General features: G+C 38.9%; 3 protein-coding genes across 11 annotated transcripts; 1 reads left to right on the top strand and 2 right to left on the bottom strand.

Moving 5' to 3' along the window:
- Positions 1–443: 443 nt before the first annotated feature.
- LOC103707350 (putative WRKY transcription factor 65) lies at positions 444–2027 on the top strand. Its single transcript, XM_008791796.6, has 3 exons — positions 444–864; positions 936–1058; positions 1162–2027. The coding sequence occupies exons 1-3, from the start codon at positions 731–733 to the stop codon at positions 1757–1759; spliced, it is 855 nt and encodes a 284-aa protein (XP_008790018.2). The 5' UTR covers positions 444–730; the 3' UTR covers positions 1760–2027.
- A 2388-nt stretch (positions 2028–4415) lies between these two features.
- Positions 4416–12518, bottom strand: RABA1D (RAB GTPase homolog A1D). The gene is made up of 2 exons (XM_008791795.6): positions 12037–12518; positions 4416–5170 (listed from the first exon to the last, which is right to left on the bottom strand). The coding sequence occupies exons 1-2, from the start codon at positions 12255–12257 to the stop codon at positions 4738–4740; spliced, it is 654 nt and encodes a 217-aa protein (XP_008790017.1). The 5' UTR covers positions 12258–12518; the 3' UTR covers positions 4416–4737.
- A 3206-nt stretch (positions 12519–15724) lies between these two features.
- LOC103707347 (NAD(P)-binding Rossmann-fold superfamily protein) lies at positions 15725–24995 on the bottom strand. 9 transcript variants are annotated; one of them, XM_088722531.2, is made up of 18 exons: positions 24856–24995; positions 24100–24345; positions 23827–23988; positions 23658–23708; positions 23194–23328; positions 23038–23061; positions 22781–22892; positions 20124–20249; positions 19940–19989; positions 19384–19542; positions 19205–19300; positions 18977–19092; positions 18626–18749; positions 17273–17386; positions 16973–17053; positions 16232–16442; positions 15941–16154; positions 15725–15814 (listed from the first exon to the last, which is right to left on the bottom strand). In XM_088722531.2, the coding sequence occupies exons 1-16, from the start codon at positions 24922–24924 to the stop codon at positions 16296–16298; spliced, it is 1812 nt and encodes a 603-aa protein (XP_088578657.1). In that variant the 5' UTR covers positions 24925–24995; the 3' UTR covers positions 15725–15814; positions 15941–16154; positions 16232–16295. The 9 variants fall into 9 exon arrangements, with proteins under 9 accessions (XP_088578657.1, XP_089787071.1, XP_089787072.1 ...); XM_089930945.1 differs by having other exon boundaries at positions 15725–15793; XM_089930946.1 differs by lacking the exon at positions 15725–15814 and adding an exon at positions 16661–16809 and having other exon boundaries at positions 15890–16154; positions 16232–16540; positions 16952–17053.
- Positions 24996–25068: the final 73 nt, after the last annotated feature.

Genomic DNA, 25068 nt, shown 5'->3' with positions numbered 1-25068 from the left:
ACAATTTTTGGTTTCAATTTCAACTTCGCACTTTTTTTTTCTCTGTAGTGGTTATAATTTTTGAATTTAAAAAATTGTTTAATTTTGATTTTAGTTTAGTTTCGATTTCGAACTATGGCAGTGGATTTTGATTTTTTCACTCTGACCCATCGTCAATAGTTGAAAAATGAAGGGGAATGATTTTTTGGTAAAACAAAAAAAAATAGAGAAAGGAGAAAAATCAAAAATGAATAGCCATGGTTGGAGGATATTAACGATGGAGGTTTGAAGATGCTCTCCGTTTCGGTACATATCATAAAATATTCATCTCTTTTTTTTATTGAATCATGCTGGCTTAATATACAAAGGCAAAAACGCTATGCCCCACAATACCTATTAATATTATAATCAAATCACTTCAATTAATTTATATACCCAAATAGCGTCTTATACTCCTTCCATTACTCATTTCAGTATTCTAAAAAAAAGGACAATGGGGCTACCCGTCCGCATTGCCTGGCAACCTAACCCTTTTTTTCCTGGTTCAAGAACCTAACCTCTCTTCCAACCCGAAGGCGCACCCCCCTGCTCTTTCTCCTCCTCTCTCCCTCCGCTTCTTCTCTCTCACCTCCTCCGCGATATTCTTCTAGTATTTCTTTTCTCGTTTTGTTTCCGGACTTCCCTACGGACCGAGGAACGGAGATCGCGAAATCAACGGCTCGGATTTAGTGGAGTACGGCGAATCCACGTCATGGATGGCCGTTCCGACAGCAGCGATCCGGAAGATCCTTGCATCGATCCCGAATCCAACGATGTCTGTCCGCCCGCCACCGCTGACCTCAACAGCTCCACCCGCCTTCCCTCCCGTACCTCCCCCAACCGAAGGTTGGTCTTTTTATTTCTTTCTTCTAATTAGCTTTATATTAGGTAATTTTTAATTAAATTTATTTTGATAGCCGGCGGTCGGTCCAGAAACGAGTGGTGTCCGTACCCAACGGCGACGGAGCTGCTCCGCCGTCCGATTCCTGGGCCTGGCGGAAGTACGGCCAGAAGCCGATCAAGGGCTCCCCCTATCCCAGGTACCATTTGCCTCCCCTCCTATCAAGCGCCGCCTCCGGTGCACTTTAACCGGACACAGTCGGATCCCGCTATAACGCGCCTCCTCTTTCTTCTCGCTTCCAGGGGCTACTATAGGTGCGGCAGCCACAAGGGGTGCCCGGCGAGAAAGCAAGTGGAGAGGAGCCGCGTGGACCCCACCATGCTGGTGATGACGTACGCCGGGCAGCACAACCACTCCGGGCCCCTCCCAAAAAACCACCACCAAAGTTCCAAGCTCCGGCCGGTCGAAGCCCCGACCCCTTACCCGGAACCGGCCACGGCTGAATCAGTCCCGCCCGGTCCAGCTGATCCGGACCAGAAGTTCGCCGATTTGATCGCTGACGAGTCGTCGTCCCTCGTAACGCCCAACGAACTCTACTGGTTCTCCGACGTCGGGTCCACCTCTCCGCCGGAGACCGATGACGCCCACCTCTACGGCTCCATATGCTGCGCCGGGGGCGACAGCGCCACTGCCGGTATCGCGGTGTTGTTCGCCGACGAGTGCGAAAGGTTGGCAGGCCACGGCGGCGAGGGGGAGGAGGACTCGATGTTCGCGGACCTGGGGGAGTTGCCGGAGTGCTCGGCGGTGTTCCGGCGAGCGTTCGTAGAGAGGCACGTGGGAGGGGAGGAGAGCCGGCGGTGCACCTTAACGACGGCGCCGTGCTGCGGGAGCACCGGATGATACGATGACGTCATCGTTGCGCTGCCTTACCCATCTTCCCCTGAGAGCGTGTCGTGCGCCGTGCGACTCCATAAATGTTCTTGTATGCACATGAAGACACTCCTGCACCACGTCATCCGTACACGCAACCAATCACAGTCAATTATTACTGTATGATCTACTCAAAGAGCTCACTTGATACACCACTACGAAAACGAACGGCTGTGATATATAATATATATGATGTATACAGTGTAGGAAATAATTTTTCGTCGGTGCTTGTCTTTAACGATTACTTTTTCGTATCTCCATACTTTAATCAACTGCGCGAGTGCACCGGGTCGCAAGTTTTTCCCCTTGCCGCCATCATGACCTCGCCGGTTCTCGTTCTCGTTCCCACCTTCCTACTCTCCTATCGCTTTGACTCCTCTGATCGTTGTTTCGCGGGTTCTATGGGATGATTAGGGTAATTGTCTGATTGTAAGGGAGAGCTGCTTGCAGGAAGCGGAGACTCCCTTCTTCGTGAGGCTTTGCAGCGCCGGCTCGCAGAGATGGCAACGATCTGCTGCAGCTGGTCCTTAAGATGGACGGCAGGGATTGCAGCACTGCTCTGTAGCTCTTTGTTGACGGGGCGATATCGATAGAATGAAGGGAAAAAAAAGAGATTAAAAAAAATTAACAACAATTTGCATCAAAATCTATCTGTTATATGCTGCATGAGAAAAAGCGAATCATATAAATTTATTTAGTTAACTGACGTGAGTTGGATTCCTGAATGAGAATAGAAATAGGAACGAAGGACTCCCATTCTGAGAAGAATACAAATGCCCCAATCTTTCAAAGTTTAATAAAGTTTAATTCAGACTCTTTTTTTTAGTATTCAAATTTTATTCCAATTTCTGTCATAAATCAAACGCGTCGAGAAATTTGGTTATTCTAATTTCTATTTCAATCAATTATGATTCCGATTGCAAACGAAATGCACTCTAAAATCCTTTTGGAACAAGAAAACCTACCATGTTCTCGGTGAGTACACCATACAATGCACTTGCACTAATGTATAAAGTTATTTACTATTTTTATTAGATTATTTTTTTGTCCTTTTGGCTAAAAAGAGTGAGAGATTAAGAGCGCATTGAGTTCGCGAATAGAATCAGCTTCGAAATCGGAATTAGAATGAATTGGCGTGAACATCTTCCGATGTGTTTGGTTGTTGCTCTAATAGGGATGGGAATCAGAATGCAATTTGAATACTATAGGAGAGTAAGGATTGAGTTTTGGAGGAACGCTCTGAAAGGATTGAATTTTGAAGGGTTTGGGATATTCGTAGTGCTCCAAAAATCGAAATGAAAATTGAACTCCCTCCAACCAAACGGTTGGAACTGAAGTCACTCATTTCTATTTTTATTTTTATTTCTAATTTAGCGTTCAACTACTTCCTACCAAATATGCCTTAAGTTATTGTTAAGAAATGATGATAGAGTTGGAGGTGTTTGCATTGTTTGACTCGGCTTCATCTTGTTGTACGTAATTAGCAGCAGCGGCCGATCTATATATCACTAGCAACGTCTATTTTTCCATGTAACTGCTGTGCACCTATGTAATCATACAAATGACGGCATGCACGCACACTATAATTATATAATTGGTTCACGGACATCAGCTAATTGATCATTTTACAAGGCACGGTTTATGCCTATTAAATGAATTATTGCCTGTCTTTTAACGTAAGACATTTGCGCATGGCTCCCCGAAAACCTGATTTTTACTGTGTGGCGACGAGGGTAGAATTCACACCAAAATCAGTGCTTCCGTAGGTGGATAAACCAACTACCAGCATGGAATCTTTATCTGCTTTGGGGGCAGCAGCAGTTAACGGAAGAGGATTAAATTTGATTTCTATCTAAAAGCTGGCATTTCATATTGGAAGAGATTTGGATTTACGGTATCAAGTACTAGATCGAGACTACGCTATCAAATATATATTTTTTCTTATACATGTTTTGCTTGTCAAATTTGTATGGTAATTACCCAAAGCTATTGTTGCTGTCGTTCATCCAATTATGCTAGTAGGTATATAGTACCAACTTCTCCTAACGCTTAAGAAGTAAATGTGTTTGAATTTTGAACACATTTCCTTTTACTTGATAAGATTTTATGACTAGCTAAGCACACTTATCTTGGAGACGAGTGTGGTTGGGTCCGCCCTTCAGCCTGCCTGCTATGCACTGAGAATTTTTAGATCTGGGTGGATCCTGTGATGCATACATGATCGTACACGGAAAAGTTAAAACCTATCCAAATGGTAAATGTTAATGCAAGCAAACGAGGGTGAAAGTATCTACTTGGCAGCGGACCCAAACACACTCTTTTCGGTTACCCATAAATATTTTATTATATCTTAGGCTTGCTTGTGGACGATTTTGTTATTATTTGGCTACTAGCGTTCTTTGACATTATCGAGTAACAAGAGGTACATCGAATCCAGTTGGTTATAGGAAAAGTTGAATTATCCACAATTTACCTCTCCAGATAAAAGGTTGAGCGTTTGATCCGGAAAAGAAAGAAATATTTCAGAAAATAAGCAGCATTATTGGTACACACTTTCTCGCATAATGGGTTGAAAACTGAATTATGATGCACAAAGTATGAAATACCATCACCTAGAACTCGTGGATTTCAGTGTGCTACCATATATCGTCGATAATTTGAACCTTTGAATCCACTTGGAATTTGTGCACAATTGCTACAATCTAAACATGGAGATGTAAATCTGTATGTCTCTAAGGAACAACTTTCCGATAGTACTCGGCCATATCAGATCTAGTAAAGACCAAACCGAATCAAGCTCTCCTGTTCTTGGATGACGAAATAAAAACAGAACCTATCCAAACCCTTCAGCTACAAACATTGTCGACTCCAGAGGAGAAAAGAAATTACATTAAGTCACACAATTCATCTGAAACAGGCCCTTACCTTGGAAAAGGTTGGTTGCAACTTTAAGAAGAGCAGCAGCCAACTCTCTTTAGTGCAGAAACATCATCCTTCACATTAATTTTCTCCCCTTTACTGGGGACTGCAGAAGCGGAATCATCGCCTGCCTCAACGGCTTTTTTGCTTACAATCCGATAGATCTGTGTTAAGACCTCAGCAAAGGCATTTTCCACATTTGTTGCTTCTAGCGCAGACGTCTCCATGAAATAGAGTGACTCCCTCTCTGCAAAAGCTTTCCCATCTTCCGTCGAAACGGCTACAAGATGACGAAGATCAGACTTGTTTCCAACAAGCATAACAACTATATTTGGATCTGTATGGTCTCTCAACTCCCGCAACCAGCGCTCAGCATTCTCAAATGTCGCATGCCGAGTAACATCGTAGACAAGCAATGCACCTACAGCTCCACGGTAGTATGCACTGGTGATGGCACGATACCTGCACTTAAATGTGAGTTACGCTGGCATAGCAGGTACACCATATGACTAAACTAGGTTAGAGATAAATGATGCATAAACTAGGCCTAAAGCGGAACTGTCTCTCAATGGTACCAGCTCAAGCAAAATCATTCATTTCATTATAGTGTCCATGTCAGCTACCGCACAGCATCATGGCCTTGTAATGTAATCAATCTTGCCAAAAACCAGTTAATGGGAGGGGAAAAAAAATCCAGGTATCCATGTAAAACCAGCTGAAAGGGAGAGTTCTTAATGATACAAAATGTCGATCAGTACTTGTTCCAAACTATGAGAACATCATTATTACACCTGCCTCCAAGTATTCACATTGCTAAGAAACTTTAAAACAGTTTTAAGAGTACAAATTCTAAATTTCTACATTTAGATACTACTAACAAGGCAAGCAATCAATATTGGCCCATATTGTTTGCTCAGGGTGGATGATATCATATATTTTTTATAAATAATTAATGACACTACTAGTATTACAAGCAGAACATGATACCTTCCCTATAACCCCCTGGTACATAAAAACTGGACTATCGCATCACCATGAGATACTCGCAGTGATAATTTGATTTAGATTAACATTTGGAATATTAATTTATTGCGAGAGATCATCATTATGCTGAAAGCAGAAAAATCCAAATGGAAGGGCTATGAAAAGTTGGTAGTCGATGCTTGTGGGGAGCTTATGCACCTGAAACCATTCACAGACATTATTCTTTTAGGTATAATTCATATAGGCTATTACCATAATAAATAAAATAAACGCTAGATAGTTTTCTGTGATAAGCTTCCTTATCATTCACTAGACTGATTACGGGAAAAAGAGAACCATAAATTGTTCAGTAAAATTTTTTTTTGATAGCTTCATTATAACAAAATTAGTAAAGGTATAGAAAAATATAAGGCATTGAGAATCAGACTCAGGACAGGGAGCAATTGCTTAAAGTGAAAAGGGAGAGATTTAGGGAGACCTAATCATTTTTAAGTGCTTTGACAGTTGTAACTTAAGAACAAGAAATGGGTATTTTTAGGGAGAAGTAACTCGGTAATCAGAGCTTTGGATGTACATCACTCTGTGACGCATGAAAGGACACAATTGATAGATGTGGATCTGGAAGGACATAGATTGTTTAGAAGAGGATAAGGGTATAATTTGTCAAAAGGAGAATAGGATTGTCATCTTACAATTTGGTCTGGAGAGCCTAACAGAACTGGACTGCGTGCTCAGGTTAATGCAACTGAAAGACAAAAAATAGAGGGAAATAGAGAAGGCAGCCCTCTTACAATTTGGTCATGAGAGTGTCACAGAATTGTACGACAGCTTCTTCAAGTTATTGAAGCTAAAATACAAAATGAGAGAGGGCAGTAGAAAAGGTTGCTGAGAATTTGACCGTTTTATATTTTAAGTTTTCCCTTGTATTGATTTTGTTCAAGGAGTGTGAGTGGGAGTTTGCCATTGGGTGTCAAGTCGAAATGAGAATATTCCTAGGTTGAAATGGAGGATTACCTACGTTGAGGTTTTTTTATTGTGAATCATTTGGCGTAGATCTAGGGTGAAAAAATGTAATGACTGTAAGGGTCCCCTTAACCCTAATCCCAAAACCCTAAACAGTCAAAAGATAAAAAAACAGTGTATATCTAATCCAAATGGCTTCTGTTAGAAGAACTGATATGATTAATTATATGTTGAAAATTTATTGAAGTCATAATAGTGGTTTTAGGTTAATCAAAATCTACTCCACTATTAACTAAGGCACTATTCACCCAAGGGGGGGAGTAAAATTCAGGACCTATGGTGGAGATATGGAGATACATTCTAGTGGTGTTGTACATGCTACGTGGCAGTCTTAGGTTTAACCAGTGGGCCAACAATCAGAGCAACTGCCAGTTGATGAATTCATTAAAATTGGCGGTCCTCTAGTTGAATCAATAATATTATGTCAAGAAAATTTTTGAAAATGAAGCATGTGAACACAGAGATGTTATTGTTTGGCATTTTTTTATATCAATCAATGCTAAGGATCATACATTGGTGGCCTATATTTGAGAGGGATGTAAAATCTGTTGATGATATCTAATAAGGAGTAGCGCAACCAGAGGGTATCACGTATGATAATCTTCTTTTGGTGACTAAATTTAGCATTGTGAGAAATGCGGGTAGACTTGGAAGTAGATCCTTAGCAACTCAGTACAGGATCAGCTTTGGCTAGGTGGAGGGATGTGTGTGCCAGCGCACATGTGCATGTGTGTGTGCTTTTTTTTGGGTGGGGGGGTGACAAAAAGCACAACACTGAATGGGCCTCTTCTACAGTCATCTTATTTACAAGGATGGGAGGGTGACAAATGGCACGACACTGAATGGGCCTCTTCTACAGTCATGTTATTTCCAAGGATGGGCAAAACAACTAGAAAAATTGACCAAAGCAGCCATTACACCTTCCATTAAAAATAAGATATTGAATGTAAGGTTATAAATAATGAGCAGATGGGTGAAGCTTAAAGTTGGCCAAGAATGAGTGAGAACATATATTAAATCTGCAGGATTGATTTAACTTTCATTTTGAAAAGGGAACACCTTCAAGTTATTTTATATATAGAAATGACAAATATTCCTAAGTTTCAGTCAGAAGAAGCTTTGTGTATCTCAAGAAGTTTCCAATTCAAAATACTATTTTCAGGGCAAAAGATTTAAGGCCAGCTTGAAATAAAGTCCGTAAGCATTGCTGTAAGCAAGCATGGTAATCAAGCATGTTAGACTATGAAGTGTTTGTTCACTCTTCATAATTAGTTCATGCATTCATTAGTGTATTACAAAGACAAAGGATTCACAAGGAATTTTTTTCCTTTTTTAACTAAAGAGTCCCAAGAAGCAGCTTCACCCCAATAAAATAGAGAGGTGTGGGGACAAAGGCCAACATAATAGGCCTGCGACAAGGTATAACAAGTAAAGCATGAACACAAGGTTAATAATAGATTATAAACCATAATGTTACTGAAGATGCAAACAAAGATATATTCATACAGAAGATGCAATCTAAAATATATTCATGCACCCTGCTTGAAACAGGGCGTTACAAGGCATAATAACCAGCACACATGAATGCAATGCTGCAGAATGGCCAACATCAGAATCTTGTGTCTCAAGATCAGACATGCAGTCAAGACACCGTAACAGTCTAATAATTCTTTATGTAAATATTTCAGAGCAGAAGAACCAGGAAATTGTTCTTTTGCATATTGTTGAAAGAATCCCATTTAAAAATATTAGCAAAGAGAAAAATTCAATCAGATCCATAAATTGAGGGGGTGCTAGGGGATATGCTGTTAAATCATATGTTGCCCATAAAGACGAACCAAAATACATGGACATGCCATGCAACAGAAAAGAAACCTATTATAAACACTCAAAAAGGGGTTTGGATCCGAAGGAAGGAGGCTCCTTTTGAATCTGTTATCAGCTTCAATAGAGCTTGCTTACGAAAAATCCCTCTTGATCTTGGGCCTACTTTTGTATAGTGGAATCCAGCAGAGAATAAAATGATATGGAACATCAAATCTTCCATGTCAATAAGTACAGCAGTAAAGCAAAAGAGAAGTAAACTAATATTAAGATGAGACAACAAGCTTACAGCAATTAGCCTTGAGGGTAAAACATAAGAACATGATAGAAGAAAAGAAATTTTAAGAAGATGAATAAAAGGGAGAGAAAAGATGGCAGAGAGCCAGAGACTATTTAACATCCATCCACAAAGATGGTTTAGTATGTCCATATTATTAAAGGGGGAAGCTTGTAAATGACTTGGAACTCATGGTCAGCACACAGAAGATAACGTATGAAATGGAGGGAAAAAAAAGGAAGAAAGAAATAATGAGTCAGGAAAACAAATATTCAACTATGAAATTGGCTAAGATCATGATTTCAATGCAGAATTCATACGGAAATGAAATAAAAATCCATGAGCTTTTTAAACAAGATTATGATTTCATGTTTCCCATATTGAGACAATGCAAATGAATCTAGAGAAGTTTAGCTGAAAAAACAGACAAAACTCTTTTAGGAAAAGAGTAAACTTAATATGATTATCATGTTTCCCATATTGAGACAATGCAATAATTATATACCCAAGTCAACTGGAAAAAAAAGAACTAAATAGCCAAGTATTTCACACACACACACACACACACACAAAGTGAGAGTTAAGCTAAAACCAAAGAGTCTAATTTGAGAGTTTTAAACCTTGCTAACTTAAATTATGGAATTGGCAAGAGCCACACAGTCAACACCCCTAAGCATTGTAAAGAAAAGAGTTTAGGATATATTGCATTATATTCGGGATACGTTTGTGACCTTACTGAGATGATACATACACTCTAGTAGGTAAGCAAATAGCATGGGCTAGCACAAAGGGCCACAAAGCTGACTCGGTTAAATGAGTCAGATGACTCAAAAAATTAATAGCAGTAAACCAATCTGGATACATTCATTGGATCATAATAGATATCAGGTCAGCCCCAGGTCAATCCTACCTAACCCAAAGGTCGACCTATTTATAATGTCATATATCATCCAAAAGTAGGGATAGCAAAAGTATATATAATATTCTATATATGCATTCATACAACCATCTCTCTATAAACAACTCTAGAAAGAAATAAAACATTACAACAGAGAAACTACCAAAACTCAAGTGCAACATTGTGCCAACAAGTAACCTATAGGCTGGAATAGTATCCAAATTTTTTCTTTTCATTTTCCTTCAACATGAAGAAGGGAAACCTACTTTAGCAAAGATACTCTTTGCAGGCCCAAATAAGAGATCTCTTCCTTATCGCTAAGCCACCCTCCACCTTGGGAGGATCTCTAACTGAAAAAGTACAAGGATCAAATCCTAAATGATCCAACATAAATACTTCCTCATTACGCCAAAACCAAAATCTTTGATCCCTCTCTCGCCAATGTTGAAATCCATCGCCTCCAACGCTCCCTTCAGTTTATCTCCATATCTAACCCTGAATCCTCTAGACAATGATTTCTTTACCATCCGCAAATGTGGGTGCAAGGGGATATGGGGACATGTATGAATGTTATTGTGGGTTAGGCTAGGACTTGACTGAAGCAGCTTGATATGACCAAATTGGACCCTGATAGATTGTATAATTTTGGTCCAATATGGGCTTAAGTTACAAGAATTGATTTCTGGCATGAGCATCAGTTCCAAGAATATAAAGAAATATTGTGCCAGTTGGAAATTTTGATGGTTTTTTTTCTTCCTAAAGGCACGCACGCGCACACGCGCGTGTGTACGCACACGCACACTTTTCTTAGGTAGACATCCCAAGCATTCATTTATGGATCGACGTGGATTCTATCCATTATAGTTATAGTAGCAACCTTCACTTTGGGTTGTTGTTACCATTGGCCTCTATATAAGAAGACTAATCCAATATTGATCCTCAGAAAAACTCTAAAAAAGAGACCTCCACTGTCTAAAAACTGATTATGATCTTACTTAGGCAACTTACATGCACTTATAACTAAGATGTCAAGAATTTTTCAGTGTACCACTGTTAAACAACTCAAAACTTGTGATGTAAAGAGAAATGAGCTAGAACTCAATACTTGTGGTGCCACTAGAAATGCTTCCATAAGCAATGTGTCACAAGCATCAATCATAGTTTGACACTAGCTTTTCACCCTCTCCTTCCTGCAATCTAATACTAACAACATAATGTAGAAAAGTTTATCATCACTAAGTCTCTGATCTCAAGTAAACCTAGAAAAGTATTTAAATCTTCTAGTATTTCTTGAAATTTAAAGTTAACCATTTTGATATGTTATTGCCACTACAGTTCAAGATCAATGGTCGATAATGTCTTTAATGCATATTTTCCCCTGCAAAATGCACTCTTTAGCAAGTGTGGATCGATATCGAATTGGTGAAGTACCCTTAGCTCAGAGTTACAGTAACAAGCCAAAGGATGTGTTCCTTTTAGCAAGGACAGATAGACTACTATCGATATCGAATTGGTGAAGTACCATTAGCTCAGAGTTACAGTAACAAGCCAAAGGATGTGTTCCTTTTAGCAAGGACAGATAGACTACTTAGCAGGAATTCTCCCAAACAGCCATGTTGATCCACCATTCAACTAAGGGAATTGCTTCCATAATGCCGAACAAAGAAAGGTGGTTACAAATGTCCTGACTATCCATATCCATTAAGCTTTCTTTAGAGTTCTGAGTGACTGTTATTTGGTATTCTCAGCTCCAGATCTAGGAAAAGACTCGGTCCATCTAATTTTTCGTCACTTTTGAATTCAATTTTCATCAACAGCATGCGGTCTCTTGTTCAATATTTCCAATCTTACCCAGAACCAAATGGCCCGGACGTCCAGCTGATTCGCTGGCACAGACCCCTCCAGATAGCATGCTTTGTTCAGTAATCTACCACAAGATCAAGAAACAGACATACAAAAAAAAAAAAAAGAGCATTGACATGCATGTAGGATCTTGCCGACATACCAACAAATCGTGTATTTATCCCTTTCTAACACATCACTATCACAAAGGACCGCTGTCCAAGATTGAGATCTAACAGTACAGCCTAGAAACTTACTCAAGAAGCAAGAAGGTTAGGAGGAGAAGCCAGAGAAAGTGTCAGTAATAGATCGATTCAACTGAGAACATTAACAGATATTCCAAAGAAGAAACCCTTGCTAATAATAAGCCACCATCAGTAGATCCTAACTCTTTACACTCAATTGAACCCTTGCCCTACCTCAAGAAAGCAAAGACAGTAATTTTTCTTTAAAACAAGACAAAAGAAAAGAAAAAGATACCTTTCTTGGCCGGCGGTGTCCCAAATCTGGGCCTTGATGACCTTGCCGTCGACGTTGAGGCTGCGGGTGGCGAACTCGACGCCGATGGTGGACTTGGACTCGAGGTTGAACTCGTTCCTGGTGAACCTCGACAGCAGATTCGACTTCCCCACCCCCGAGTCCCCGATCAGCACCACCTTGAACAGATAGTCGTAGTCGTCTTCCGCCCTGTAGCCCGCCATCTCTCTCTTCCTTCTCCCCTCTTCTCGTGCTTCTTTCTTCTTCTTGGATCTTAATTAACAAGAACAAGAAGGAAGGAAAGAAAGAGCTGGGCACGATACGGTTCTCCTCCTCCTCCTCGGTCACGCAGGCCGGTGGCGATGGTGGCTTGCGTTTATGTCCCTCTTTCCCGTTTTTATAGGGGAAAGGCGAGATTTTAATCGGCTCGGGCCGGATCTTTTTATGTGGAAGCGAGACAGGCGATGCGGGGCGGCTTCTTAGATGGAACAGTCGGTGTGGAGGAGGAAATTACTAATATGGGTTTCTTGACGGGAGAGGGTTGTGGTTTCAGTCGCTTGACGATGCTTTAATGAGAGGGGTATTTAGGGGTTATTGATGGTGCGGATAAGGCTTCCCTTTTGGGGAATGGACTGGATTTGAATCATTCGACCGGCCACGGGACGAGCGTTTAGGAGTGAATTTAGCGGGTTAGTACGCATTACCTATTATTATTATTTTTTTATACATCCGCAGCTGATACTAATCTTGCATAAGCACTATAAATCAAAAGATAAAATACTATACATAAGTAGAGAAATAGATACAAAGCAAGTCTATAAAATATTTCTAAAATGATGAACAGCAAATGATACGGTCCAACCAGCAGCTTTGTTTGTCTTCCGAAATACGTGCACTTTATGAAAGATATTACATTTCCTCAATGGTTGCCGAATGTCTTCTAGAAGCTGGTGGTCGAGCACCCTCAACTTCTCCTATAGAATTCAATCAAGCATCTTGATAGAGTTTTCCTCCAAAATGATACCCCGAACTTCTAGAACTTGCTTTGCATAGAAGACTCATTAATGCCTTCATGGCTCCGCTCTCATCGCCATTGGTGGTGCCGCCGTGATGGTGTTTGATTGCCGTTTAGATTTTAGAATCGGGCCGGTGCCAAGCATGCGAAATCATTTTACGTGGGGAAAAGTATTTCTGGCGCAAGGATGATGCTATAAAGTTATCACTGTGAATGAAGCTTTTAGATGTGGCTTCTGCCATAGAGTGCTCTCAATTGCCACTCCGCACCGTATTTCCTAATGTTAAGAAACTGGAAAAAGTTCGGCTATTATTTTGCATGTATTAAAGCATAGATTATGATTGAGCTATGTCACATTATGTATCAGCTACCATTTATATCATGTACGTTTCACACATGTCACTGGTCCCTTGGTCGGAGTGGGTTCATGTGCCAGTTTGATGATATGGTTGGAAAGAAAAAAACGGCTATTGCGTGAACAAATAATGTTAAGAGTATGGCGCTTGCCCTAGGATCGCCTGTTAAAGTAGTGCTGTTGGTATTGAAGAGATTGAAAATGCTTAAGCCAAAAAAAACAGAGATTGAAAATAGCTTGCAAGGGAGCCATAGAGGGACCCTTCATTTCTCAAGGCATATACCAGTGAATGCAAGGACTATTTATTTAAGTCCAATGTTTCGTGTTTTTTTTTTTCAAATACTTAAATTGGAGGAGAGACTCCAAAACTAAAATCGATATGCTCTGCAGCCCTAGCAGGCACGAATCTTAATAACTCCCAAGGAAAAACATCCATCTCAAAAAACTCCATATCCTCATAATTACTTTTGTTTGCAACCAATCAACTGACCGATTAACCTCTCCAAACACATGAGTAATATGCAGAACTGGTATCATCTTCTTAAATTGCTCTATAACTCTGAGACGTGGCAGATGATAGGGTCCTCCAAACTTTTACTCATAGAAAATTAAATTTTAAATATACTTGACTCTAATACTATGATGGTAATAGAATCAAAATACCATACTTAACTCTTACGGAGTAGAATACTGTGCCATATTTAATATTTACAAAGTATATCGCATATCACATTTGATCCTGCAGAATAGGTTAGTGTGCTTGACCCATGCGGTGGTTACGTAACATAGCCGGGTGGCATGGAATAAGGAAACAAAGGGAAAAAGCTCTAACGGCAAATGGACTCCACAATCATGCTTCCCACGTCCTCTCCATTATTTAACGAAAAGACCGATATCCACATCGTTTTTCTCCGTCACTTCCACCATCCTCTTATTCAACTCTCCTCCTCCCCGTCTAAAAAGCGGGAGGAGACACCACCCTCTCTCATCATTCAAAAGACCGCTCTCGACCTTTACGACTCTAATTCATGATCCATCTCCTCCTCTAATCATGGAGTTAGCCAATACGTTCAGTTTCACCAAGGTCTAGCAGCTCACAGACCACCACTCCCGTCTCCATCCCATGAAGCCTCTCCTTCAAGAACGGCCCACCTCGTCGCCGACGACCACCGCGTCAAGTTGTCTGACACGTCAGCATTCAACTTCGAATACACCGCGTCAAGTTGTCTGACACGTCAGAATTCAACTTCGAATACCAGAAGAGTGGCCTGTGGTTGCCGCTGGTGCCGCGTGGCGCTGTCCTCACCTCGCTGGGTCTTGCATGCTCTCAAGACGAATTGATCACAAAGTACTCTTTAAGAACTCGTTTGGTTTGCCTTTTTTCCCACTTAAATATTTTTTTTAAGAAAGTAGATATCTGAATATATAATATTTTAAAAATAATTTTTATATATTTAGTTGACCATAAAAAAAGAAATATTATAGAGTAGCTTATATGAAAAGTTATGTGAAATACATATCATCGAAAAATTTAAGAGCACTTTTGAAAAAACAAATATCCCAATTTTTAGTAGATGAAAATGAATTTTTTTCATATCACATATAAATTTTTATTTTCTATGAAATACAAAAATCTTATTTCATGAACAAGCTATTTTCCACCTTTCTCTCCTTTCAAAACTCCAACCAAATATAAAGTATTTTTTTCTTTTTTCATTAGCAATACTTTTCTTTCGCCTCTCGCAAACCAAACGAGTTCTAAATATATCTTTGAAAAGGTTTTAGTTTTCATCAGTTCACGTTAATTGTTTTCCCATTTGCTGGCCTTGTTGCCGGCGCACGACATGGAGGGAGGGTTGCTGGCGTGTTGGAAAATTCATTGGGGTTCAAAGATGAGGGCCGTGGAATTTTTTTTTCAGCTCAATCTGCCTTCTATAATTGAATTGTTCTTCTGGTTTTTAGTGAATGTGTTTAAATTGCTGACAGTTTATAAGTTTATAAAGTTCATTTTAACTTATCTTTTGTGTAAATTAATATTCTCATTCTGTGTCTTGTACCACAGTACCAAAAAGATGTTCAACTCTTAGGGATTGGAGTCCCATCATTTCTTACTTCAGTTCTTTGTGTTGGTTAGCTTGTGAGTGTGTCTCCGTCATGCCCCGACTTGGATTATTGTTCTGATAACCGAAGCAGAGGCAACAAAAGAGTCTTAATTTATTGATCAGAAAATGAAACAACGACGAAACAAGTGTTAAATGTGACCATCTACCATTAGTGAGTTAATTATAGAACGAAGATACTCAACTACTAAAAGAAGATGATGAAAGCTTACCAACCAAAGCGGAATTTATGGCATGCCGCACTAAAAGTTGTCTGTCTTAGGCTATCACCTGACGAGAGACAAAGTGCACCTTAAAATTTAGGTCACTTGGATCAGATTCTTAGATCTTACGCAACCAAATGCTGCTCCGAAGCATTCAAGAAAATAGAAACAAAATTTTTGTCATGCTTGTTAAGAGATATTCTGGGTTTAATACCTACAAAAGGCATCTATATCCGGAATTTGTACAATCAAGCATTGCTAATCACGTAACTCCACGACTAGAAGTAACATACATGCAGAGACTGCACTCCTGGCCAAACAAGCACAGAGCAAATGATAGAGAATTCTGCCAGTGAATTGGAGGAAGGCTGATCAAGAGCGAACCATATAGGGAAGGAAGAATATTCAGATTCATCCGGGCTGAAGACCTGTTTAAATACACAATGACTTGAAACATACCAAAGCACTTTAAGAGAATTATAATTAAGGGTTGATGGTCACTTACATTTGAGAGAGAGCTGTACAAGTAGGATTATCTCATAAGCATCAATTAAAGTTGTGCACAATTCTCAAATTGGCGCCAAGCTCCCTTCCAATGCTTCTTTCCCTGTAATTCCATCCTTCAAAGTTTTGAAGTACACATCATAATCCTTTTCAGGGGGAGGGTTTGAAGGGTCCACTGTGTATGGCTCACTAAATGGTACGGTGCTTTTGACCTGCATGCAATTACAAACAGGGAGAGTAAATTTCTAGAGACAACATCATCATGGTACTCTTCTTGTTGCCACCAATCACATGGTGCAAACCAAGCTCCCTGCCAAAAGATAGTGAATTCTTGCCAATTATTTCCCTCATTATATCCAGTTGATATAAATGCAAGAAATTCTTTCCTTCTATTAGATTTTACTTTGTGACAATTAAATTTAATTGTTACCGTTTGCATCAGATGGAGATTGGACAGCAAAGCCCCCGTCCATAAACTGACAAGACCATTATCCAAAAAGATGACCTTATTGGAGTTGAGGATACTTAGGCAAATGGGTATTCAGGAAGAAAATAAAAGCATGAGAGGAAGCATGGAAACTGCACCAATAGACAATGCAATAATTGATAACTAATTGAGGGTGGTCAAATATACCGAACTTCTTCGAGCACTAATGAAGAAATTGCTAAGCCATTTCATATTAGCACGATCAAAAGCTAATAGGTTTTGTTAAAATCCTACATGATATAATAAGTGCCAGACCTCAAAGGTCTTCCCACATGCATGTGGGCTCTCCAGAGCAGCAATGCATATTCGTGCTACTTCTTCCCTTGAAATTTTCCCCTGCAATTAGATAAAATTTTAGTACTTCATTATGATTTTCTTGAAAAATTACATTTAACACACTATAGTTAAGAACTACAGGTGAAGATAGGAGTTGCTAACACTAGAGGAGTACTCTTAGGCAGCCAATAGAACCTATGGCCCATTACCTTCAGTAAGTGAGAAAAATTGATGTCCCAACAGTTATGAAAAACATAAATGTTAGGGAGTCCTAAATACCGTTATATTGTCTCCCTGGTCAAATATGAGATCAGCTCCCGCAGGCTCTTCAGTCAGTGCACAGGGCCGAATTATTGCATAAGGGATGCCACTTTCTCGTATCAAATCCTCCCCCTGATGCACAAATAAGGGATTGATAAAAACTTTTTTTTGGAGTGAAGATTGATAATAAGTACAAGAAACATTCATTGCCAGACACCTCAGTTTATCTAGTAAAACATGCTATCAGAAAAGGTTATGTATCAACCTATGAGTATGTCATGGAAGTATGCCAACGGAACATCTAGAAATTACAGCCAACAGATTTTGCTTTTAAACATCCATTCTGTGTGTGCGAACGCACACATATATGTGCATACAACACACTTTTGAAATCACAAGCTTGAAGTTTGCTTCAGCATGAGTTTTTGTTTTTTATTTTTCTCAAAAAAAAAAAAATAACAATGAATTTTCACCCCTGCAGGAACATGTACACAATAGAAATGATCTGTTAAGAATGGCTAATAGATAAATTAGTGCCCACATTTAACTGATTCTTCTGTACCACCATGAATCATATTCCTGAATTGGCCTCTTGAGCCATAGAAACACATCTAGTTTATTAACATGCTCAGTGATCCCCAGCAATAAGCAGACAAGAAATACCAATAATCAATTGCACTTGTACCATCTAAGCCTTAAAGTTTGAATCAATTCATCTACGCCACCCATGGAAAATCTAGAATTGCACAAGCCATACTTCTGATCCAACCGATGCAGGACCATAATGGTATTCCACTAAAATGAGCCTTGTTTTCACTACTCATTTGTGGCGATGGAATATACCACTTCATCCACAAAGTATTTTGTCACTTTCATCGGCACATGCAACTCGAAGCTACTATTATGGTTCAAAGCAGTCTCCTGTGCTAGCAATCTTGTAGAATTATCGTCTTCGAATGACTCCAAACTAAATATATCATACGCATTCCATCATATAGGTCCTAAAAGTTTATGTTCTGGTGACCATATCACAAATGCTCGAGTCCCAGACAGAGGTTGTTCCATGTGATACCATCCCCCTTTTCCAACATATATTAACTAATTCATGAGCAATCAAAGAAATTAACCATCTCTCTCTCTCTCTCTCTCTCTCTCTATCTATCTATCTATCTCTATCTCTCTATCTAACCTGATCAAAAACACTCAGATAAATTAGGAGGGTTCAATATTTTTCTAATAAATGTTGTCCACAAACTTGTCAACCATATCTGAAACTATTATGCTCAAGCTATTCTGCACTGCATAAAATCATTCCATTTCTATAACTGTGGCATAATGGATGATAATTATTCACATATGCAATGGAAAGACCTTTAGTTTATATGTGAGAATAAAGCCCAACTCCTTGTTCAAGCGCACTGCAGGGGGTTGTTTGCTTAAATCAAGTCCAGGCCTGTCAGGTCGGGTAACTCCTGCAGAACTCACATGTACAAACCTGCAACGTGAAGCCACATAAGAGGTGTGATTCTTCCACATACTACTTAATATGCACACTTGGCCACGCAAATCAGTAGTCAATGTTATGCAGTTAATTCATACATAATGTCTTGGCCACATTAGTTTGAGAACTTTCTATATTACAGTTCCTGGGGATTTTGGCCTCTTATCCAACATAAAGCATGTGGATAATGATAGTTTGAAGTCATAGTTAAGAGATAAAACCTGGGAGTGATTGGCTCATTTATGTATGCTCGTATGCTTGACAATGGAAGCTGAAATGGGCCTTCCACAAATGTTGGGTTGAGCTTTCCATCATATTCAAACTTACTGTACATAAGCTGTAAAACAGTTTTCTCATGACTTTAAGGGACGCAAATATAAGGAATGATAGAATAGAGAGAGAAAGAGAGAGAGAGAGAGAGAGAGAGAGAGAGAGAGAGAGAGGCATGCCTGCAGTGAAATGATGTTGCTTGGATCAAAGGGTGGAGCATCAACTGCAGTTCGAGCACGAAATACAGGCCTCAATGATGAAAAAGGTATCTTTATCTGAAGCAAACAGAAAAAAATAGTTAATTAGAACTATCTGAAAATATTATTACATCTAATATACAAACAGTAGTGTATCTTACTGTATGCCACTGCTCCTTTACAGTATCAAAGCTAGCAGTGTATCCTACAGTATCCCAATCAGCGCTAGTGCGTAAAATAAGCTTGTAACGACGTCCATCACCTTTGAGTCTCAGTTCAATACCATCATAAGCTGAAAGATCCTCAGGTACAGAAAAATTCTGAATTTATAGGAACACCAGATTTTGTCATGAAGCAATTATATCCCAAAGATAATACTGAATTATCTTTAAAGGGCACAGAATAAAGTTTTGAATGATAAAGTTAATATAGTTTAAACACTAAATAAACACTAAATGTACCCCATAGGAAAAAGTATTGATCATAACAGTTTAATACAGCAAAAGCATGATTTGACAAAAAATAATGTTCATGGCATTGAGGTCCTAAGCATGAGACTACCAGAATTCAAATCAAGTCCTATTTTTGGTATAGATATCAGAAAGATTTATACCTAGGACTCCTACATTGATACTGGTTCTATTACATAAACATTATATTTCATACTTAGAAATATAAGAAAATTATGATTTTATCACGACAAGATAGAACAATTACTTTTGTCCTGATACTGGTAAAGCCACCATTGTTTGCAGTAGAAACAACTCCTGAAAGAGCAAATTATGTATTTTAGATATAAACATTATGTAGCAACATAAAAGAGACATTATGATAGATATCACTCCATACTTTAGCTTTAAATCACCCAACAATAGTTAGTGAAAAGAGAACAAGAAGAAACCTTTGAACAACCCACTTGGTCCCCCATATTCGTTACCAGTCGGGTCAACTTGAAATGTACTCTCACTAACACCTCCCATGACAACATCATCTAAGGCACCCCATACAAGCTTCCCTGACAAATTGCCTACAAGTAGAATGTCATAGGAAGGTTATGAAAGTGCACATAGCTATCACTTTTTTAGGATCTTTAAAACATAAACAATATTATCACTGGTATGCTGAGTGGTTAAAAAAAATATGGGCTGGGGGAATAAAAGGGAAAAAAATGTTTAATTCACCACCAGAGTCAAATTAAATTAGGAGATATCAAACTAGAAAATAAGGATGAACTGAAAGCAATGGCTCAGAAATGACTCACAAACATTTATTGGATTATTATTTGTTTTAAGCAAGGTCAACTGCTGAATAGATATTTAGATTTGACTTCACATAAAGATAATGCAAATATATGTTTCAACAAACTCCACCGATGACCAATTATAGCATTTGTGCTGCATTTAAACAGGGAGATATATTAAGTCGGTCATTCTCCCGACCTACTGAAAAGCAAATCTATGAGTAAACAGAATCCAAAAGGGCAGCCCCTCCATTGAATATCACCATACTAAGTGGCACCATGGAGTTAAAGTAAGTAGAGTAAACATTGGCATTGAGGAGAACAGTTGAGGAAGTAGCCCTTGGCTTCTTCCCCTCCATGTCAAAAAGTTTCCTTGTTGAGTGGAGTCTATTGCCTACTAATTAATACTGCAGCCTTGCATTTTAAATTCTTCCAATATTTTTCATGGGTCATCAATTGTGGCATCATGAACTTACTCACCGCCCATTAGAGCTCACCACCTGAATACCTATTACCAAATACCTATAAAACTGACTTACGGAAATTCACCAATAAGCTTAGAATTTGTAAGTTCCATATCTTCCACATTTGCAGGCATAACAAACCAAGTCACTCAAGAAGCCATCCTTGGTTGGGAAAGAGGAAATAAAACAAAGAGTTGAGCAAATTTTTACTAGGACTTGATACTCTCAAAAAAAAAAAAAAGAGAGAGAGAGAATCTATGCCACACCTCCTATGCAAATGCATTCATAGCCGACAATAAAATCATGATGGGCAAGAGTGACAGCTTAGAAGGCACTGTGGGTAATTCCAATCATAATTTGCAAGAACCTTGTGTAAAACACCTAGCCAACAAAAGCTCCCTGAGTACCTCCAACAAGCTCAAATCTTGGGGCTTCCAATAGCATTATGCAAAGGAAGCCTACATTGCCTCCATAGATTAAAAGAAGATATAGATCCTAACTCCAAGAAATAAAATCTAAAAAGCTCGAGGATCTGAGGTCACAACCTCAAGACTGCAGAACTATAAGGTCCTCAAACTATTATTCAAAGAAAAAACAAACCATAATGTAGTTAGGAATCATCTTCAAGATATATCATTCTAGCCCGTTTCAACCACATTGGAATTAAAGCTGCACGACAAAACCTGTCCACAATCAGTGGGCAAATATCCTCCTGTAGGTGGACAGCGGACAAAACCTGTCCCCAATCAGCGGGCAAATATCCTCCTGTAGGTGTACAACAGAGAAGTACCCTCAACCCTTACCTTGAGTTAGTCTGTGCCACTAGCATCCAAAGTTCCAAACTATTAAACCTCTTCTCTATACATAGATAACTCCTACCACACTAACAACCAGAAATGATGCAATTTCTTCTCTTGGCAGATGCCATTTGCTTATCCAACATCAGACACCTAGATCTGTCCAATAAATCCAGTTTTGTCCCCTTAAATTGATTTCATCTCTCACCCATTGTTAACAATCTGAAAAAGGAAAGAAAACTATAAACAGGATTTGCTATGCTAGCAAATTGACATTAACTTTAAAAGCCAGTGCCTTCACCTCCATCACAGCCAGAATGTCTTTGCTTCATCATAAGCAACAACGAGATGATTTGGTTGCCAAATGAAATCAAATCCGAAATCCCTAGATCCACACTGTACAGCTAGAGCACTCTAAACCTCCATTGAAGTGCATCACAAGGTCATGAACATAATAGGTCGTAATTCCATGACTTCATGCAAGATTAACACATTTAAAAATGCTGAATAAAGACAAAACTAATTCCCAACATTGCTTTGTACTTGTTTTAACCTCCTGTGTCCTGTAATCTTCATTTGCTGTTCCCTTTGCCTGTTAAATATTTTCCAAGAGAATGTAACGAAGCTCTCTAGTCCCTTCTCTGGATACCCATCATCCTCAGAGAATATAAACAGCATATTGAATATGGCAGAAAAGCAATGCGAGAGAAGGAGGATACCAATCCTCAACTTTGACAGAATGGCCACATACAAGCATGTTCCAGAACATAGACAGAAGATGAAAATTATGCCAGAAACAAACGCCACTACTCTTAATTAAGATCATGCAACAAACAAGTACTCCACAACTTGAGTATGCTTGCATAAATGATACAAATTTCACAGGAACCCATAGGACCACTACATTGCTTGTGAGAAAATAGTTTACATTCATTTACTTGGGCGCAAATTTCAAATAGTTGCACAGCATAATAAGTCATATTTTATCTGTATTCATTCATCAGAATTGTTCATATTCATCGATTGTTAAATAGGCAGGTCAAGAAGTGATGCAGACCTCTGAATCCAAATAACAGTTTTCCATCTTGTAGTCCAACACTATTCTTTATGGCACTGATCAAATTTTGAATTCCAATGTACTCTACCTTTTCAGGTGAATCTCCCTTTATCTGATTAAAAAAGGAAATTGGTCACATTCATGGATTTAAAAATAGCAAAAGATAGAAATTTAAACAAGTATAAGATGGAAAATATGATATATATTCAGGAATCAACTCTACTCATGATGCAGAATTTAGGAGACCATTTTACTACCTCAGGTTCGAAGAATTTGATTCCCTGTGCAAAACCAGATGTGCAATGTCAGGGTTATTGAGGCAAAGTTCAAGTGAGTCCATTTTCAATTTAGATCAAGAAAAAATAGTCAATAGATGTGCTTCATCATGTAGATTCTATATGGATAGAACATACTTGGCTATACTTTGCCCTGTCAGGAGTATCCCCTTCCTTTGGTCCTACAATAACAGAGACCGCATTTATGACTCTCCTCACTCCTTTGAAATATTCAGGAGCTAATGTATCATCCTTTGTAATGTCTGCAACAATCTGAAAAAGTTTGAGAGCTATGGATATTTACAAGCAAATATTTTGTAAAATGCTAGATTAGAAATAGAGTTAGATGCATCCGCAGAGCAAAAGAATAATTGGAAAAGAAATTCCCATTCAATGCTGTATAATTAGTTAAAATCAAAAAATAAAGTGTCCTAACATAGTTTGCTCAATCAAGCTTCAGATATCAACATTTTGCATATACATCTACATCAGTAGATATAATTTCAACTTTCCGATAGGTCTGAAACTGAATTTGAAATAATCTCTTTCTGTAAAAACATAAAAAAAATAAAAAAAAAGTCAAATAAGTGCATGCAGCTCACCAAGTCCACATCTGGTCCGAACATGGTTCTAGCCTTCTCTTTATTTCTAACCTGGACATCCATAGTAAGTCCAAAACCTTAATGAATAAGATGAAGGGGGGAGTCTATCTTAAGATCTCAGCAATAAACCAATCAGAATGTGTATAAATATTTCATTATGGAAAGATACCAGTGCTCGAACAGGTAACCCTTTCTTGCGTAAGATGTCAACTACTCTTCGCCCAACACCACCAGTAGCGCCAGTTACCAGGACTATACTAGAAGTTTTCATCTCCTTCGATGGTTCACTAGCGGTTGGGCTTGCCAGTTTTTCAATCAGAGACCTGATGAACTTCGCATTTTTTTTAAAAAAAAGATAAGCGCAACATAGAGTATTCTCAACATAAAGAGAAAATAATAATAGCCTTTACACCAACAACAGTAAGAATGTTAAGAAACCAACCTCGACAGGATTTGGGGGCCCATTGAAGAAATACAATGTTCTAAAAAATCTACTAAAATCCCAAGCTTGTCGACCAGACTTGGCAATTATGGTCCCCTTTGATGGTCTTGAATATACAAAGCGGGAGGCTCCTTTGTGCTGATCCCTTGTATGGGTAAGTTGGATAAATTGTTTAGATTGATGGGATGGCACCTTTAGATGCAATGCACTGGAATGACTTCTACGAGTATATGATGAAGAAAACCCCTGAAAGAACAGTTAATTTAGTTAACCATCAGCAAATAATTGTAAATGACATTGGACGATCTAGAAACTTCAACAAGAAATGGGTTCAGCAGTAAGAAGTATCACAAAATCCTACTTAAAGTTGCAGTTGTATATTCTGTTGATGCTCGTTAAAAATCATACATCTGGAAAGAAAATCAAAAATTATGCATAAGGTGATCTTTGTGCCACTTTCAATTACCTTGCATATATAAGACATGTTTTCAAAAATTATGCAGTCTATTCATCTGCTTCCTTTTTTTTAACTTTCTTTTTTTTTCTTTTTGATATACTATATTGTGAACTGATGAAGAGGTTCATGGTCATCCACGTTACATAGTTAGGCAAAATTAGTCAAAAGAAAAGAAAACATCCCACAGAGGTAACAAAGGAGACAGAGAAGAACACAAAGCGAAAGCAACCAAATCTCAACCTAGTAATTACTCTTCCTCCAAGACACTCAAATATCCAAGTTGAATATAGAGTTATCACCTGAGGATGGAGAAGAGCAGCAGTAGAAGGCCGCGAAGAAGGACTAGCAGGAGTGAAGCAGTACTCCATTTCTCAGAAGAGCAAAAGCCTACTGTCCGGAAATGCAATTATATATCAACAAATAACAGTACACGAAGGTAAGAGCGAGTATGGACCACAAAACGCAGGAGCAGATTGACGCGGTCCAATATCCTTTCTCCCCATGTTTATTAA

The sequence above is a fragment of the Phoenix dactylifera genome, chromosome 5 (genome assembly GCF_051530095.1).
Source record: "Phoenix dactylifera cultivar Ajwa chromosome 5, Ajwa_hap1_PhDact_Kaust_v1.1, whole genome shotgun sequence".
Classification (NCBI taxonomy): domain Eukaryota; kingdom Viridiplantae; phylum Streptophyta; class Magnoliopsida; order Arecales; family Arecaceae; genus Phoenix; species Phoenix dactylifera.
The sequence above is the reverse complement of the archived record's forward strand: the minus strand, read 5'-3'. Positions and strand labels throughout refer to the sequence as shown.